The sequence below is a fragment of the Lathamus discolor genome, chromosome 14 (genome assembly GCF_037157495.1).
Source record: "Lathamus discolor isolate bLatDis1 chromosome 14, bLatDis1.hap1, whole genome shotgun sequence".
Taxonomy (NCBI): Eukaryota; Metazoa; Chordata; class Aves; order Psittaciformes; family Psittacidae; genus Lathamus; species Lathamus discolor.
Window position 1 is genome coordinate 10,176,314 of NC_088897.1, and position 17,703 is coordinate 10,194,016.

General features: G+C 51.1%; 1 protein-coding gene across 3 annotated transcripts in view; it reads left to right on the forward strand.

Moving 5' to 3' along the window:
* The window catches only part of SMG6 (SMG6 nonsense mediated mRNA decay factor), a 107,427-nt gene that overhangs the window by 8,024 nt on the left and 81,700 nt on the right, over positions 1-17,703 (forward strand). For all 3 annotated transcript variants that reach the window (XM_065694829.1, XM_065694827.1, XM_065694828.1), the window contains exons 7-9: positions 775-885; positions 1,525-1,737; positions 16,061-16,122. In XM_065694829.1, coding sequence (XP_065550901.1) covers positions 775-885; positions 1,525-1,737; positions 16,061-16,122 — 386 coding nt within the window. The remainder of the gene's footprint in view (positions 1-774; positions 886-1,524; positions 1,738-16,060; positions 16,123-17,703) is intronic.

Consider the following 17,703-nt stretch of genomic DNA (forward strand, 5'->3'; position numbering starts at 1 on the left):
TGCTGTGTGGGTTCCAGCTGCTGTGGCCTCAGGCAGCTTTGTTAGATACACACCACTCCCTCAGGCTATTGATGTTGTGGGGACTGTTCCATGGGCTGTCGAGAGTACAGATGCTTAAAAAGCGAGTTGTGTTTCAAGTTTTGCATGAGAGTTTTGTGCCCAAGGTCATTCTGTCATGAGGATGCTGTTTGTGTGCTCTGCTTTCATTGACCCTATGGGCACTGGTCTAAGCGATGTCTACGTGTGACTTTCACAGGCTTTGTTCTTGCTGGCTGCTCTAGCCATGCAGAAAAAACTTACGTCAAGGAGGATGTGACAGCAGATACTGAAAGCATCAGACTGGGATATGAGCTGACAGGAGGCTGGCAAACTTTCTGATTTTCCTGCCCCTCTGCTCTTTGTAAAACTCACATGGAGTCATTTCCATATTCATAGTAACGTTATTTCCTGAACTCAGGAATTCACTATTTGTACCTTTGTCCTTTACCATGATGGCTGGTGAGAGACCGTCTTGTGTGAGCCTCTGGGTTGATGGCTGCTGTAGAAGCCTGAGGGCTGTGGTGTCACCTGCACACCTGGCAGTGGGCTTGTACTTTGTGCTGGTAGCTGTGAATGTGGATTGAGAGCTCAAGGTTCTGCTTGTCATTGTGCGTGTTGGTGTGTCTGTCTGTCTGTCCCAGCCAGTATTGAGGGACAGGGAAGGTAAAATCTGGGAGCTTGGCTTTGGATGCCCAAGGGTGAGTGCCAGTTCTGAGTCTGGTTGTGTTCTTGCAGAGGAGAAAGCTGGATGCTGTCTACTACTACATGCGCAGCCTGGCTGCAAGCAACCCGATCCTGACAGCCAAGGAGAGCCTCATGAGCCTGTTTGAAGAGACAAAGCGTAAGGTGAGCCTCAGAGCTGGGCTGTGGGATGCCCATGCAACTGTCCTGAGCTGGAGAGCTGTGATCCAGACAGAAAAGTGATGGTGGCTTTTGGACTTGGAGTCTTGCTTCTAAGAAATTCCATGTTGGGAGTGGGGAGAGAGGCAGCCTTCAGAATGATGGTGTCCTCCTGCTTCTCCTCACTTTGATTTCAGGTTGTTTGGGCAGCTGAATCTCATGCTCCTGGGTCACAAACTATAAACCAGTCAAGTTCAGCAAGGACTGCAGGGTTGCTGTGGTTTGTGGCATGGCCTTGGCATGCAGCATGATTGTTGCCTTATCCCAGTAGGTGCCTCACACTTACGGGGCTTGGCAAGAGAGGCTGCAGTGCCTTTGTGCCCTAGAGGGTCACCTGCGTTAAAGATACAGTGTGTTGGCTGTCACACGTCTAGGGCTGGACACAGCTTTTCTTACCCTGGGGCAGCTGGAGTTGAAAACCTCTCACCTGCACTGTCCTGGAGAGTCAGAAACCGAATTCTGGCGCTGACAGTGAATTACTGTGCTTGTGAAGCAGGGAAAGGGCTGATCTGCAGTGTAAATGAAACGATAGACTTTTCCTGACCTTTGATCCCCAGTTGATGTGAGTCTGTTCTGCCTACCCAGGCTGAGCAGATGGAGCAGAGGAAACATCAGGTGCTGGATGTGAGCCCCAGCCGGCGGGGAAAGGGCAAAAAGTCCACACTGCGACAAGTTGGAGATGATGCCACACGGCTGGAGATCTGGATCCATCCCTCCCACCCCCGCTGCTCCCAGGGCAGTGAATCCAGCCGGGATTCTGAGCAGGACAATGGTCTTGGGAACCTCAGCCCCAGCGACGTGAGTACTGCAGGAGGCAGCAGTTGGCTTTGGTGTCATGTGTTTGGAATGCAGTAGAATGACACTGGATCTGTTTTGCTTTCCTGTTGCTAAATTTTCCAGTGTTTTGGCTTCCCCTCTGGGAGCTGTGCCTGGGTCAAGCTGAGGAGCTGGTGACCTCGTGCCTCTCATGTTTAAGGCATGTTGTTACCATCCATTTCTTGGCAGCATTGTGCTGGTGTGGCTGATATGGAATAGGAGAGGCACAAACAGAAGATGCTGTGAAATGCCTCTCCTCTGAAGGCTTTAACTTGGGTGAGGTTGCTGCTGGGAAATGAGGTCAGATGCTGAAGACCAGGGTTAACAGTGACTCTGTGAGCTCTAAGGCTTGTTCTGGAAGTGGGTCACTTGTCCCAGCGCCAAATGATTGGATGTTTGCACTGGGAATGTGAAAGCCATGGGTTTCATTTCCAGTGTAGGTGTTATATTTGCATTGCTGCTTCTGCTGAGAAGCCAGACTGGTGCCTTTCCTTTGCAAGAACGAATAAAGAAGTGACTGAGGGTATCTCTCAGCCTGTGGGAGCTGGGTACCTTGCAAGGGGAGCCCGGGTGAACTCTGTTTGTCAGGCACAGGAATGCAGGCGAAGGCAGTGGTGGTTGGGAGCTCATCCTCTAGGAATCCTTGCACTGCTTTGGCACATGCCTCTTGCAGGAGGACTTGCCAGGGAGCTCTGGGCTGCCTGTCCTAAAATGGCTGTTGAGGATGGGAGTTTAGCAGCACTGGGAAGACCTTCTCTGCATTCTCCAGGGCCTGGAGCTCCTCCGATGCAACCACGCTTTTAGAACTAGTTTGTGACTTCAGCTGGGTGGAACTGGGGTGAAGTCTTGGAGCTCTGAGAGATAAGCTCTGGCACGTTGCTGCAGCATAGTTAAGATGTTACTGCTCTTGGTTGTTTTCCCTCTCCTTCTGGAGAGCTCTGCTTCCTCAGAATCGCTGAAAAGAACGTGCCAAGCTTTAGCCTCTCCATAAATCATTGGTGAAGATGCTTTGAGATGAGTGTTTTTGAGGCACTGGGGGTTTCTCTTTCTCCCATGTGAGGCAGTGTAGCACTAGCAAAGCAGAGGGCTGTGGTGTCGTCCGCAGTGCTGTGTGCTAGAGCTTGCCCTTGATCTGTTCCAAAGTGCAGGTTGCTGGCAATGCCTCTACATTATTGTGTCTCATTACTACCATTAGTCTTGATGTCTCCATCTCTGAAACATTGGCTCATGGAAAGCATGAACTTTCTGATCATGGAGAGGCTGAAATACAATGGTACAAGGGCAGGGGGAGCTGAGAGCCCAGATTTGGGCAGTGCTAGTTTTGGCAGCCAAGGTGTTTGTACTTCGCTGTGGTGCAGTGCTACACTTGTGTTGGTACAGCTGCTGATGGAGCTGTGCCGCGGCCGCGTCACTGAACTGATGCGCATTGGAAATGATCAGGTGAAAAGGAAACCTTAAACCTGTGTCCGTGCCAAAGCTCCCGAGCTGTGTGGGCTGGATAAAGGCAGCAGCGCCTCGGGAAGCTCTGGACTCCTCGCTCCTGGAAGCTACAGCCTCTCACCCTCCTCCTCACTGCATCTCTCGGTGGTTTCAGCTCCTTCTCTGCAGAGGAGCGGCTCAGTCCGTGTGTTGCCGCTGTGTGGCACTGTTTGGCTTCGGAAGGGCCCTGCCTGCGCCTGGGGCAGGCAGCAGCCCTCGTCTGGCAGCACCGGCACCTCTGCCCCACATCCCGCAGCCGAGCGGAAGGGAACAGCGCTTCTCCCAGGGGATGTGTGCCAGCGCTGACGTGTCCTTGTGGGGAAATGGGGCTAAATGGTCCTTTCCTTGGCAGCTTTAGCCCTTGGGAAGGCTGAGGCAAGCTGTGTGTGTACTGACAGTGTGCTCTGCAGGTAACTCCTCGGGCATCAGAAGCAGATAAACACTGCAGTGTAGACCCTCACAGCTCTGGATGTGTGCTGGGCATAAGTGTGGGAGAGAGGCTCCTTGCACCTTCAGACAGAGGCTGCTGCTTCCAGTGACTGGTGGTTTCACTGTGGAGATGCTGTTTTACAGGTGACAAGAGATTGAGCTGGGATGTTTCCTGTCCTCGTTGTGCAGGTGGTGAAGTGCCAGTCCTGTGATGTGGCACATTTGGCAGGGAGATGCTGAGCAGTTACTCTCCCAGGACCTGCTGACGTGCGCGTTGTCCCCATCAGCCAGCCCAATCTGCTCAGCGCATGCTTGTTCATCTCCTCTCAGTGCTGACTTGGTTTCTCCTTCTGCAGCCCTGTACGAAGACACAAGCATCTTTATTTCAGGGTTAGTAACTGAATGGAGTTACTAAAGCATTGATGGCAAGTCTGCAGAAGGCCAGCTCACTCTGCAGCCCTTGCTGTGACGAAGGAAGGTGGTGTGCAGAGCTGGCAGCTTGCTGTGCACTGTGTGTTTAGGTAGAGACTTGGCATAGCCACTGCATTTACAGTTTGCTGTGTTTTTCCTAGGAGGATGCAGAACTGGAAGAACATAGCATCTGTCCACAGTGAGGGGTGTTCATCTCCATTTGTCCCCTTCCTCAGTAACTGCATTGGGCACTGCTGCCTGGAGGGCTTGGGGTGGTTTCAAAGCGAGCTGAAGAAATGCTTGGGTTGCAGCCTGGCTGCTTTGTGCTCAGGGTTTTGTCTGTTACACGTGCAGCCTTTTGGGGTTTCATTCTGTGAATGGCTCTTCTCTGTGGTCTCTTGTACGTTGCCTGTTTTGAGGTGTTCAGTGGCAGGAGAGCCCAGGCTGACTGCTTAGTAGCATAAGGTAGCATAAGGTCCCTTCAGGTGGGATTCCAATCAGAAGTGCAGAAAAGGAGGCTGAACCTGTGAGCAGTTGTGCTGCTTTATTATGAGACATCTGGATAGGGCAGAGGGAGCTGAGGAGCTGAATCTCTGCTATTTCTTCTCTGCCACTGATTCCATTTGCTGTGGGTCTGTATGAATCTTAAATCTGATCGTACCACATGCAACCTGCTGCACAGACTGTGCATTGGGAAAGAAAGCAGGGCAAGTGTGCTGTCAGCCTCTTGAGAAAGTGTTAATATTGCACTGAGTTTGAGATTTTAATCACTCCAGTCAGGAAATGCTGAGTTAAGGTTCCCACAGTTGCTATTGCTACCCGTGCCCTGCAGTAGATACTTCCTTGTGTTACCACGCAGCCTGCATGCACTAATACAAATCACTCCATAGCTGCAGCTAAGCTTAGGGAAGAGAGGTTTTTCCCTTGGCAAGAGAGTAATTGAAGAATACTTCTCTCCAGATGTCCGAATACTTCAGCATCATTAAGGAATTAAATCTCCTGGCCTCTTTGTGAGAGGTCAGCCTTGCAGAGCCATCAAAAGTTTGGTAGGGCCACCCAAAAAGCTCTTGGGAAAACTAAGGCTGGAGTCAGGATCTGCTCTCTCAGCCTTGACTGTCCCCTGCAGGAACCTTCCTGCTCCCCCCAGCCTGCTGGATAAGGATGGAGGTGTTGCATTTGCTGTGCCCATGGAGCAACAGCCCCTTTGCAGAGAAATTGGGATGGAATCATGAGCTCTGAGGTTCAGTGGGTTTTAACTTCCATTTCTTTACACAGGCTTTCTTCCCAGCAGCAGGGAGTAGGGACACAGCGCATCAGGGTTCAGCAATAAATGCCACCAGGAGGCCTACGAGGAAAAGGAGGTCAAAGTTCTATCAGTACACTTCATAGAGAGGGATTCTTCCTTGTTACCTGCTGTATTCATCTCACATCTTGCATGTACAGGTGTCACTGAGGTTGTAAAAGCTGTCTTGCTTTATTTTCCTCTGTAGGTCAGGATTCAGTTGACTGGCAACTTCACAGCATCACACACAGGAGTGGTAGTGACCTGTGTTCAGTTTGGTGGCCTTGATGTCACTACCTCTGGTCCCTAGGAGCAGCTGGGTTGTTGAAAGGCTGCTTTGGTGTGATCTGGGCATCTGCATCTACACCACAGGGGCACCCCTGTTTGCTGAGAGGGGCTCCCTTTGCTCTCACCTTGTAACTCTTCCATCACGCATGGCTAGAAATAAGCGACAGGCAGAAATGGAAATGATGCGTTGCTGGGATTACAGTTGTTCTTCCATATGGATGCATGGATAAGAAGCTGCTTGGGGACCTCCTTGTTTATGTGGTGTCTGCCCCTAACAATGCTGACAGGATTTTGGGAGCATTTCTCTGCACTGCTAGCATGGCTGGGTGGTTTTTCTCTTCCATACAGCCTTTTGGGAATAATCCCTACTGGTTGATAGTCCAGAGTTTCCTCATTTGCTCCTTCCATGGTGTCAGTGGGCACAAAGGTCCTTTTCCAGACCAGAGGCTCCTAAAAGAGCCCTGGGGCTGTGCCTCTGGTTTAGAAGGGCACCGTGGAAGCGCAGGCTGGTGGAGGGTGGCTTGTGTTAGGTCTGGAAGTTTGTCTCCTCTGTAGTCAGGTGCTCTCTGGTGTTTGGTGTGAGTGATCAGTCTGTGGGCTGTTGGCGTTGTGTTCTGCCCCTGCTGTCAAGGGACGGCACTGCCTCCCCTCCTGCCCACTGCTTGTGCTGTGTGTTTCATCCCCACCTCTGCAGTGCTGCGAGTCTCTGCTGAGCCTCCTCTGCGGCATGAAAACAAACAGGGAAGCTCTCCGGGGTGGGAATACCAGGCTTACCTTCCTTATTGGTATCCTTTATCCACCACCCACATGAAAAAGCAGCAAAGAGATGTTGCATCCGTTTGTGCTTGAAGCAGGACTCGAGAGGGAGAAACCTGGAGTTGCCTCTGTCCTGCCGAGGCAGCCTCCTTTCCTCACCCCCCTCCAAGCCTGAAGGAAGCTGTGGAGTTTGGTTACTCATTCGTGGAGGTCAGGACTAGGTCTGGGGTTGTTTTTCCCTTTGTGTTTAGGAAACAGTTTACAAACTGCTTTGAGAGCGGGGGAGCTGGTGGCGTGCGAAAGAGGCTTCTTCGCTGCTAGATTCACATTGATTCTCTGCCCTGCCTCTTGTTCTGTCATCTCTTTCTTGGCTGGCAGCGTGAGTACTTCTGTGTGGCTTCCCCAGCCTGCAACCCTTCTGCTTCCTAATACGACCTCGGTCGCCAAACCACCTTGGGGCTTTATTTGCACTCGAGCCGTTCTGTTGCGCGTGGTGAGGTTGGTTTCTCTCCCCTCTCGCTGAGCACACTTCTCTGTGGAGGAAGTAAAACAGTGCCAGGCTGCAGTTGAAACTGGTTAAACACTAAAACCACACTCCAGGCCTCTCTGGGTTTGAGACGTGACATTCAGCCATGCAGCTTAGCACTGGCTTTTTTTCTGCCCACTGGTTGTGCACCCTCCGTGCTTGTGCTTTGTTTTTCTTATTAAACTCTACTTTTTTTACTGTAAAATGCTGGTAAAAACCTTCTCAGCTGCAGTTTGTGTGTTAATAATTCAGTCAGAAATGCTGCTGCACCTTGCCTGGGCTTGTGTTCTTCCATGGATGCTCAGTGCTGCTCCACTAAAGCTCCTGGAGCTCAGCGGAACTCACGGAGCCTGGTTATTGATTGAAGCCTGTGCATGCGTGTTGTGGAGAACCCACATGTTGCTTTCCAGCACAACTTGACCTCTTGTCACTACCCAGAAAGTGAATGCTGAGCTATTGGTAAGAGTTTCCAGAAGTTGGTGTTGGTCTAAAAAAAGGAAGGGGGGGTGGGGGGTGGAAATAGGATCGTGTTAGTGGTTTCATTTAACTGTGAAGAACAAGGCAGGGCCTGATGTTACTTGGATGGGAGAGACACCAACATGTTCTCCTTCCGGTAACAGGCATCTGGTGCTAATGTGTATAGAAGTATGGTGGTGGATCAGAGGTAGGAGCACTATGAGGACATCAATGAGTTATGCCTGTGTGAGGAGCTCTGCTCTAACCCAGCGCCCGGAGAGGCTGTGGTGAGGGGAAGGAGACTTCAAGTTCCAGCAAGCTTCTCATACCCTAAACCCAAGTACAATCATCCAGAAACCGCCTTTCCCTGTCAGTCACTCTTTCCTCATTTCCTCTCCTGCTGGTGCTGATCAGGCAGGGATTTGTGTGTAACCAAACCCCTCTCCTGCTGCTGCACATCAGCCCTTCCTCGTGGCAGCGGGTTTGATGATCCATGCGCTGCAGAGTGGGGTTGGGAAGGGCGGGTTTGCACTTCAGACAAGGGTACTGCCAGCATCTGCAGGACTGGTAAAGGCAGTCCAGTGCCTAATGGGAGGGTTGGGAAGTTTCCCAGAGCAGGGTGAAGGATGTAGACAGTGATTTCTCTTGAGCTGCCTTTTTTGTTGTTAGTTTAACCTTGAGCTTTGTCTAAAGTTGGCCCAAGCCAACTTTTCCTGCTGTCTGTTGTATGCTTTTTTGGGATGGGCACCACATATTCCAGAGCCAAACCTCTTAATTCTGCCATGGGGAATGTTTGTTTCTCTTCAGTGTTGATTGAGCCATTTCCAGGCTTCGTAGCCTCTGTGGAGGTGGGTATTAGGAAAGAAACTTCCTTCCGGAGGATCAGGGAGTGGAACCTGCTGGAATCTGTGTCATTTCCTCTGTCCTTGGCTCTACTCTTCCTCCCCAGCAGACTTCACTGCTGTGTAACTCACAGTGGAGAGGGAGATGCCTTCATGGCATCCATCCCTCTTGGTGAGCATAGCTGGGAGAGCAGGAGCATGAAGATCGCGTGATAGGATGCTGTCATCTTTCTGGAAGGCTCTGTCTCTGCTCAGCCTGTTGTCCAAATGTCTTCTCTGTTGGCCTGACTCCATCCTAAGCCTTTCAGGGTTCTTCAGTCTTCACCCTTCTTGATTTGTCACGTTACCTCCTTCCTTTGTGCTTTAACCCCACAAATAATCTATTCCAGTGTAGAACCTACTCGGAGCAACACCCAGAGCTACACTACCAGGAGATGTCTTCTGACCGGAACTCATCACACATTTACTGGTGTCAGTCTTCTGTTACAGGAAGGAGATGCTGTTTACTCCTGGCAAACACTATGTGTTTGAGTCTAAGCTGCTTTTTGTTGATTTGGGACTGCTTCAGTGCACAGCATGTGGCCTCCCCGTTACCTGTTGGACAAAGAACAGCTCTTCCCGGGTCATCTTCCTTTCAGTGCTTAACTAGATCCAGCCTTGAAGAGCCGAGCTCGTATCCTAAATGACCTGCAGCACCAGAGCCAATTTGTGAAGAGTTTTGTGTTGAAAGTGAACTTGATATCTCAGCTGAGGACTCGCTGGCTTGTTTGCATAGATTCAGAGAGTTTACGGCCCACAGGGACCATTAGATCATCCAGTCTGATCTCCTGTATATCACAGGGCCTTAAATTTCACCCTGCTACTCCTATATGAAGCCAAATAACTTATGTTTGGCTAAGGTAAAACTTCCAGAAAGACATCCACTCTTGAGAATCCACCCCTTTCCTGCGGAGTTTGTTCCAGTGATAACTGCGCTGGTTCTGAAACCCTTAGGCACAGAGTGAATGTTTCCAGTTCTTGCCTTTTGCTATTCCACGAGTGCAAAGAGCCCTTAAGTACCATGGAGGTACTTTGCACCCTGCAATCGAATCCTTTTTGATACACTAAACAGATTGAGCTGTTTAATAATTTTTAGCCTTTAAATCACTTTTGTGGATGGTTTTTGGCCCCTTCCCAAATTTTCAGCATCCTTTTATAAAGAACGCTGGAACTAGATGCAGTACTTCAGTGTCAGCCTCACCGGGGCTGTATGTAGCTGTAAGCATGCTGTCCACTGCCTGCCTTCTGCTTGTGCATCCAGGGCATGAGTTAACCCTTTTCACTGGCCATTCCATTGGGAATCAAGCCACTGTTGATGAAAAGTCATTGCTGAGGCTCTACCAATGTCTTCCATCCAGTTCAGTGAGGGGCCCTGAAACCTTCTGCTTTTTGAAAGGTCAAACAGGTTTTAATAAATTTATTGGTAATGTATTTGTCAAGAATAGCTGAAGGGGGCTACAAGGATGCTGGAGAAGGACTCTTCCTCAGGGACCGTTGCTTTAGGACAAGGGGTGATGGATTAAAACTTAACCAGGGGAAGTTTAGACTGGATATAAGGAAGAAGTTCTCTGCTGTGAGGGTGTTGAGGCACTGGCACAGGTTGCCCAAAGAAGTGGTAAATGCTCCATCCCTAGCAGTGTTCAAGGCCAGGTTGGACAGAGCCTTGGGTGACATGGTCTAGTGTGAGGCATCCCTGCCCATGGAAAGGGATTGGGACTGGATGATCGTAAGGTCCTTTCCAACCCAAACCATTTTATGAATGTTGCATATTATGGGGACCTAATAGCAGCCTTCCAGTATCTGAAGGGGGCCTATAGGGATGCTGGGGAGGGACTCTTCATCAGGGACTGCAGTGACAGGACAAGGGGTAACGGGTTCAAACTGAAACAGGGGAAGTTTAGATTGGATCTAAGGAGGAAATTCTTTCCTGTTAGGGTGGTGAGGCACTGGAATGGGTTGCCCAGGGAGGTTGTGAGTGCTCCATCCCTGGCGGTGTTCAAGGCCAGGTTGGATGAAGCCTTGTGTGGGATGGTTTAGTGTGAGGTGTCCCTGCCCATGGCAGGGGGGTTGGAACTGGATGATCTTGAGGTCCTTTCCAACCCTAACTATTCTATGATTCTATGATATTAGTAATTTGTAGAAACCAAACTTCGATACAGGTTTGGTTGGAAAGGAAATAACATGCATCTAAATAGTCTATTTGACCTGTTTGCCTTAAACTGAAAGTTCTGTGCTGGTAAGTTCGTTATTAAACAACGTTGACTGTATTTCTGGGGGAGATGTTTGCTTTGAAGGCAGTGAAGTTCCCACAGCTTGATCTTTACGTGACTAAAGTGGACAATCCTCTTGCTTATATTTCTCATCTCACCTGCTCCCTGCAGGGATGAAGGGAAAAATCCAAAGCTCATTGGGTTTGCTGAGGGGTTTCCTAAATGCCTCTTTTCTTCTCTTGCTGGGCTGCTGGCTTGTAACTCTTATTGCCATGAGATGCGTCCTGGAGCTACTGCACTGCAGGAGATGAGGGAGCTGCAGGAGCCTCTTGAGATCTTTTTACCACTAAATTGATTTTGTATGCCTCAAGGCCAGGATACAACAGGGCTCCCCCTTCCTTCCATGTCACAGCAAATTGGATTTTGTATTTGTGCAGAGTCTCACGTTGGGTATCCGGATTTTCACTGGAATTGCTTCGAATGCTATAGAAATAAACCCATTTCAGGGCAGGACGCTGTGACTGCTAAACAGAAACCTGCAGTAGAACACGTGGCAAGAAGCAGGCAAGGCAAGCTCTGTATCCCTTTGTGGTTGCAGGTGGGATATGAAGAGGAATGATTATGGTAATTAACCAAGCTGGAATTTGCCCACAGCTCTTGTGGGTACCTTGTAAATACTGCAGAAATGCCAGACAGCCTTAATAGCCCTTTTGTCTCGTCTCCTTTATGGAGGTAGCCGTTTGCACAAAACACTTCCCCACCAGCACTTTGTTGGGACTGCACCTGTAGCAGTAAAAAACCTCCTCTTGGTATCTCACCCACTGCAGCATCTTGGGCTTTTCAGGAAGCTCTGTCTCAGTGCTCAGTGTTGTGTCATTGGGATATTGCCCTGGAAGGTACCAGCCAAGAGCTGTGCATTGCAACATTGGGATGGTTTGGGATAAAGGCTTAGGGTTATATTTGTAAGGCCGTCTCCAGTGGGCTCATTGCTGCTGTTGGACTGGGAAGGAGCTGTCTGCAGAAGTGAGGAATAATAATATAATAAGGAATCTTAATATAAGGAGGCTCTTCCCTGTGAGGGTGCTGAGGCGCTGGCATGGGGTGCCCAGAGAAGCTGTGGCTGCCCCATCCCTGGCAGTGTTCAGGTTGGGCACAGGGGCTTGGAGCAAGCTGCGCCAGTGGAAGGTGTCCCTGCCTGTGGCAGGGGGCTGGAGCTGGATGAGCTTTAAGGTCCCTTCATCCCAGACCATTCTATGCTTAATAATCAATGTGGTATATCCAGCCCTTGAGCTGCAAGTGAGAATATGGCACAGTTTGGGTGCCTGGATGTTATTGCACACGGATCTCAGCAAGGAAGCTGTGCCTGGAAAAGCCTGGCTGCCCAAGAAAGCCGGAAAATACTTGGGATGAGTGTGGTACGTGTTCTGAAGCAGAGCTGTGTGGCTCTGTGGTCTGTATCCCAACCCCTTGTCACTGAGGAGACCCCCAGACTCAGGAGAACATCCTGCTGTGCTCCAGCCCCTTCCACTCTGGTGGCGACAGCGCTTTTGCTACAGGCAGTTTTGCATCTGGTCTCTTGATTAATGGACTTGTCTTTTGCAGCCTATTTTGACTCTGACACCGCTTTCTGCTCCGCAGATGCTTTGCTGATGTTGAAGAAAGTTTGCCTCGCTTGATAAAGACCAGATCCTGAAATTTACTTCCAAACCTGAAGTAACAATTTTGAACTTGAAACGCTTTATTTCCCCAGGAGTCACTGCTCCAGAATCCTTCCCTTATTTGGTGCCTCCTTCACAGCTGGGACTGATGCTCAGGTGCCAAAGCTCTGTGCACTCCTCACCCTGACCCAGATGGGTCTGTGCTGGGTTCACGTGCAGCAGCTCTGCTTCCTGGGCCTGGATCCTTGTGCTTCTTTTCCTGTGCACCCTGGTGGCATTCCCAGTGTTTTCATGCTGGGGTGGGACACCCTATTTACAACCCCTTCCGCTTGGGGAATGGTCTGTTGGGGCTGGAGTTTTGCTTTCTTCTTTCCTGGCTCAAGACATGACAAAGCTTTGCTGAAGCTGTGTGCCTGCCCTTGCTCTGTGTGCTGTCAGGACATACTCCTTATGGCCTCTCCATGATTTGAGCTTGGCTCTTCCTGTTCTGTTGCTATCTCTGCTGCTCCACGAGGAGTTGTTAGTCACTGTTGATTCCTTCCATGGTAACACATCCAGTTTAGCTGGCGGTGCGGTGTGTGAATGCTCCCCAAGCAGCAGTGCGCTGCTTCCTCTGGTGAGGTTGCCTCTTCCCAGGTGGATTTAGTCTGTCTGCACATGCTGACTCATGACAGCTAAACCAGCTGTTTTCAGCTCCAGGCACTACTGTGTGCAAGGGACCCCTTCTTCTTGACAACTGGTTTGTTTTTATAACTAATGCCTTCACTATGCTCATAACTTCCATATCTCTGATGCCCGTTTTCAACTGGAACGGCCAAAATCTGTTCTTTCTTGACATAATTTTGTTGTTTGATGAGCTTGGCAGGGGGGCTTTTCCCAAGCAACCAGGTAGGTTTAGTTCTTATCCCTAAGAGCAAAGGGCAGTGATGGAAGAGCACAGGGAGCTCCATCTTCCCATGGCATCAGCACAACAGGAAACCTTTGGAGTGGAGCCGCCTCTGGGCTGCACAGAGAGTGAGATGGAGGCCAGAAGTTGTTGCAGGGCTCACGTTAGCACTGTCAGGGCAGGCAGCACTTAGCAGGGCTCTGGGGAAGCGTTCTCTGCCCTGTGTGAATGCAGAACAGCTCAGTGGAAGTCGCTGGTTCCCTCTGGCCGTGAGAAGCAGCGTTTGATGGGAGGAGCAGGGAGGCTGAGGGACAGGTGAGTCACTAGAGAAGGAGTCATTCAGAGAGAAGCCCAGTCAAAGCAGCCCCGTGGCCTTAGCATGAACTCGGAGATGAAAGGTCCAAAGTTAGGTGATGAGCTCATCAAAACCTTGAGGCTGTGAGAGAAAAAGTGGTGAAAGAAGCTTCAGAGGTGCCTCCTTGAGATGCCATAGTGCTGGGGCACACAGGGCTCTGCCTGGGCTTGCTGGGTTCGTGCTTAAGTTGGCAGGAGGTATGAAATACTCTTTCCTAGAGGCAGGTATCCTGCTTACTTAAAAGAATATATATATATGTATGTATATGAATATATACAGATATCTCTGTCCCATTCCTGTGGAGTGTGACTGCTTAGTCCTTAGGATCGTGAGCGAAAAGGCTGAGGGTGAAGCTTGCTCTGGGGAGATGGGGGTGAAGGTGGTGTCCTGGTGAGCCCTCCCAGAGCATTGTGTCTCTGTGGGAATGCTCTGGGCACATCCCTGCTGGGCGATGCTGTCACTTTCCATTCAAAGTGGGGAGTTTTGGTACTCCCCCGCTGCCTGGAACGTGGGGTGGGGATTGCAGGCTGAGCACTGTGGGTGAATGTGGGCCTTGGGGGGGGGAAAGTCGTGCCCCAGTTTCTTCCTTTCTGCACATGCAGCCTTTCCAGTAGAGATGGAAAGACACAAGCTCCTGTTCTTTTCCATATCCCCCATCAAAACCCTCCTCCAGCTCCTGCTTGCTGTGGGGCACAGCGCTGTCCCACCAAGGCTCTTGCGCTTGAGTTAGGGACTGCGATTGGGCTGCCTCTCTCAGGGGATGTGATTGCAGCTGGAGCCACACAGCTGGTCACAAACCACCTTTCTCCTTCCACAAGCTATTGCCGGAGTTAAAAACTAAGGAGGTGTTAAAGGTTTCAAGGTCTGAGCTGCTTTGGTATCCTAAGGAGGATGGTGGAGAAGCGGCTGTATCCAAGGGTCCCTGGCAGAGCCATGAAGGGCTTTGCTCTGCTGTCCCAGTATTCCCCAGTCTCTTCTGGGTTTCATCTGCAGAGTTCATAAAATGGTGGCAAATCAACTTGGGTTCCAGTGGAAAGGGCTCTTTAGGGCAGCAGTAAAACAGCGAGTAAGCAAGAACCCCCTTGCTGCAGGGGCCAGTTTAATTGGTCTGGCTTGTTTTATGAGGCAGGTTTTATGTTGAAACTCGCACATGGCCCAGGAGCGACTCTGCAGCAGGGCATCATTCTCCTGCATGGGTCCTCTGGGAATGCAGCCCCGGTTAATTACACCTAAGTGAGGAATCACACCTCATGGAGCAGCTGGTGTAAGTCCCGGTGAGGGGTTGAGGGTGGAAGTGATGCCAGGGCTGCCGGTGATAACCATCCCCTGCAGCCATCGGCTGGTGCCTGTCTTGCGCTTTCTCACTGTGGCATTGCCACAGCCTTGCCTGCTAATCTCATCCTCCCTCCATGCCTCTGACCCGCCCTGGAAATGGAAGCGGTGCTGCTGACCTCGCTGGAGGAGTTCGAGGTATAAAAGCGTGGTGTGAATGGGTTGCTCCTGGCCAGCGTCTCCCCACGCAGTGCTTGGAGCCTGGCTCCGAGTCTGGCTTTTCTCACTGTGCTGAGGCTGTGCAGGCGCAAGAGAGAAAGCTCTTGCTGTGGGGAAGGTAAAGAGCAGGGCCAGTCTGCTCCGAGTGTGTGACACAGCCACCTCCAGAGCCAGGCAGTGACTCCTCACCCACCCACAGCCTTCTTCAAAGCCAGTTAGATAAGGGCTGGGAAAGCCCAGAGCCCAGCTGAGCTAGCAGAGGTGGCTTAGAGCAGGAGCGAGTGGTTATTCAAGTCAGGTTTGATGTTACTTGGACCTAAGCGGGGCAGGAAGCTGCTTCATGCTGTGTGCTGCAGCCAGCTCCCCCTGTATGCCCTTAGCTCCTGGTTGTTCTGCTTGTTGAGCAGCCGTTCTGCTGCTGCAGGCTTTCAGAGGCGTCTCTGGTACATCTGAACCGGCTCCCTCTCTGTGATAGCTTCAGTGGGAATGAAGTGAATCACAGAATGTGTTGGAAGGGACCTTAAAGCTCATCCAGCTCCAACCCCTGCCACGGCAGGGACCCCTTCCACTGGAGCAGCTTGCTCCAAGCCCCTGCGTCCAACCTGGCCTTGAGCACTGCCAGGGATGGGGCAGTCACAGCTTCTCTGGGCACCCTGTGCCAGCGCCTCAGCACCCTCACAGTGCTCCCTTGCTTCTGAAAGCTGCTCCTTGAGAGGACACAAGTGCTGAGCTCCCCATGTTGGCTTCTCAGCAGAAGAGCATCAGTGAGGACATCCCGCTGCTCCTCATTGCCCCGGCACTCAGAGCACTGATAAAACTCCTTCTGTTGGTTCTGTGGGGTTATTTTGGTTGCGTGTTTAATTCCGTTTGTGGTAAGGGGGCTCCTCCTGTGTAACCTTCACGCTGTGTTGGCCACCCTCGGGGCGGGGGGGGGGGTACCCGCGGTGCGGGTGCTGTGCGCGCAGGGCCCGGCAGAGGGAGCTGTGTCTCCACCGCCCCGTCCGGCTCCAGCTGTTTGGCGCTGGGTCACTGGTATGACTTTGGGCATGTCCATTTGGTTCCCATCTCCAGTGCCACCCCCAGCATCCAGGCCAGGTTCTTCTGTCACTGGGGACATTCTTAATTCACAGGAAATCGGAGAGAGTTTAATTGTTTTCTCCTCTCTCTCTCTCTCCTTTTTTTTTCTTTCCCATGCAGCTGAACAAAAGGTTCATCCTCAGTTTTCTCCATGCCCATGGGAAGCTGTTTACCAGGATTGGGTAAGTGTGCAGGATGTTTATTTTATTTTCCTACATTACAAGTCTTTTTGGAATTTAATATTGTTAGCAACTAAGCTGTGTTTGGAGCTGAGGGCACAGGGTGTGAATTCTTGCCGGCCTAGCCTCCTGGTTCTTATTCTCCTTACCCGCCCTCACATCCACACTGGTTATTGTTTGGGCTTTTTCTGCCCCCACCTCAAGGCCCAGTCATGCCCATGCACCAGAACCCTCTGGCAAAGGATGAGCTCTGATGGCTGATATACACACAGGAGGGACTAGACACTGTTTTCTCTCTGCGGTCACCTAACCCTTCTCCTTCCCCTTTAATTCCTGGTTTTACCTCATTCTTCCATTCCCCCCTGCTCTTAGCCAGCTGAGAGGTGGCTCTGCCTGTGAGGAGCACAGAGCCATCAAGGCAGACCCATGTGGTGGCTGAAACATGTTGAGACAAGCCTTGCCCTTCATCTCCTCGCTGCCATTTCAGTGGGAGCCTCATAGCTGAGAGCTGCCCTGGCTGTGGGAGCTGGTTTCAACACAGTGCCCTTGGCGATGTCTGTCAGAAGCTGCTTTCAGGTAATTGAAGAGCTGCCCTTGAAGCAAAGCAAGCCCGGTTCAGGCCTGGGCTGAGATCCCAGCCTCAGAGACATCCTTATCACCCAGGGAGCAGAGCTCAGCCTCGCAGCTGATGGGCTCCATCCCCATGGAGCTGTTCTGCCCTTGCTGTCAGCTGGTGTGGAGACCTCACATAGGTCCAGATAGTCTCTGGCAACAGTGGTCTCTGCTTGAGCCTGCCAGTGCCTCGTGAGCAGATGTAGTCTCATGAGCTCTTTTGGCTCTCTCAGTCTCTTGTGGAAGTCTCTTGGCTACGAGTTACAGGGCTGAGAGACCTTTTCCAGGCCAATTAGGTAAAGGTAATGTGGATGCAAAGTGGCATCTTGTGCCTGCTGGTGTGGTTTGGACTTGGATTCCCTGCCTCTGGGCCTGTCCCCTTTCCCTCCTGGAGCAGGGAAGCACCGATCCTGCCATGCAGCCTGAAACCTCAGGGCTTGCTCCATCCATGGGATGAGCAGTCAGGAGTGGCACGTGCTTGGCTTTGGACCCTTCATAAAGCAATGGCAAGCAGGAGCTGTGCTGGCCAGTTTTATTGGAGATGTGAGGGGGAGAGCAGTGTGCTCACTGCTGGTGCTATTGATCAATCCTGACTCACAAGGCACTGATGATGTGCTCGTGGGCAGCAGTGAGGAGGCAGAACTGGATGTCCTCCTGCACGTAAGAAAACAGGAGGAAAGCTGTTAGAGCCTCTGGAAGGTTTGTTAACTGCAGCACGGCTGTGCTGGAGGGCAGAGCATCCGGGCCACTGCTGCTCTTTAGCTCTGTGAGGAATCCAAGCTAATCCCAGCAGTGGGATTAATGGGAATGCTGCAGAGATTGCTTGCACATTGGCTTCTGAGATTTTGAGATTAAGATGCAGCGTTTGAGGCAGTTGCTTCCCAGGACAGTCATTTAGAAAACCCAAGTATGTTTAATGATAGAATATCCCCTGAACTACTTAGAAGGGAACTAGAAAGTAATACCCTGACA